General features: G+C 49.5%; 1 protein-coding gene and 1 long non-coding RNA gene across 17 annotated transcripts in view; one reads left to right on the top strand and one right to left on the bottom strand.

Moving 5' to 3' along the window:
- Window positions 1-65: 65 nt before the first annotated feature.
- The window catches only part of patl1 (PAT1 homolog 1, processing body mRNA decay factor), a 12,102-nt gene continuing 11,417 nt past the window's right edge, over window positions 66-750 (bottom strand). The window contains exons 18-19 of the mRNA XM_014025396.1: window positions 312-461; window positions 66-238 (exon numbers count right to left, since the gene is read on the bottom strand). Coding sequence (XP_013880850.1) covers window positions 217-238; window positions 312-461 — 172 coding nt within the window. The 3' untranslated portion in view covers window positions 66-216. The remainder of the gene's footprint in view (window positions 239-311; window positions 462-750) is intronic.
- LOC106529875 (uncharacterized) overlaps window positions 473-750 on the top strand; it is a 6,432-nt gene continuing 6,154 nt past the window's right edge. For 14 of the 16 annotated variants that reach the window (XR_001311697.1, XR_001311698.1, XR_001311706.1 and 11 more), the window contains exon 1: window positions 473-732. This is a non-coding gene — a long non-coding RNA (uncharacterized LOC106529875). The remainder of the gene's footprint in view (window positions 733-750) is intronic. The other 2 variants (XR_001311694.1, XR_001311696.1) reach the window with 1 other exon arrangement.

Here is a 750-nt window from a genome sequence, read left to right on the forward strand (position 1 = left end):
ATTCACTTTAATGCGCTTCAACTCACACTGACCAACAATCACACAAACTCACACTGACCAACAATCACACAAACTCACACTGACCAACAATCACACAAACTCACACTGACCAACAATCACACAAACTCACACACACAGACACACTGACCGACACACAAACACACACGAGGGTTCTGCATGGAGTGGGGGGAAGTCGTGTTCTTGTTGTAGTAACTTCTACCTGGATGAAGCAGAGATCCTGAAAAAGACACATTGATTTGCTGTGTTTGTGCAGAAACATGTCAGGACAAAGAAGTTGTGTGCCGGCTCACTGTAGCTTGTCCTCCAGCAGCTCCAGTCTCTGCCGGTCAACGTAGCGCGAGAACAGGGACAGCAGGTTGGGGGGGGAGAAGAGGGGCGGGGACAAGGACGAGGACGGGACGGCAAGCAGCTCCCTCGTCACCGAGAAGACCAGCTCCGTCCTGCAGGAAGACAGGACATTAGAGGAGGTTCTGTTACAGGAGGTTCTGTTACAGGAGGTTCTGTTACAGGAGGTTCTGTTACAGGAGGTTCTGTTACAGGAGGTTCTGTTACCAGGAGGTTCTGTTACAGGAGGTTCTGTTACAGGAGGTTCTGTTACCAGGAGGTTCTGTTACTGGAGGTTCTGTTAAAAGGAGGTTCTGTTACAGGAGGTACTGTTACAGGAGGTTCTGTTACAGGAGGTTCTGTTAAAAGGAGGTTCTGTTACAGGAGGTTCTGTTGAGGAGGTTT

The sequence above is a fragment of the Austrofundulus limnaeus genome, unplaced genomic scaffold (genome assembly GCF_001266775.1).
Source record: "Austrofundulus limnaeus strain Quisiro unplaced genomic scaffold, Austrofundulus_limnaeus-1.0 Scaffold473, whole genome shotgun sequence".
Taxonomy (NCBI): domain Eukaryota; kingdom Metazoa; phylum Chordata; class Actinopteri; order Cyprinodontiformes; family Rivulidae; genus Austrofundulus; species Austrofundulus limnaeus.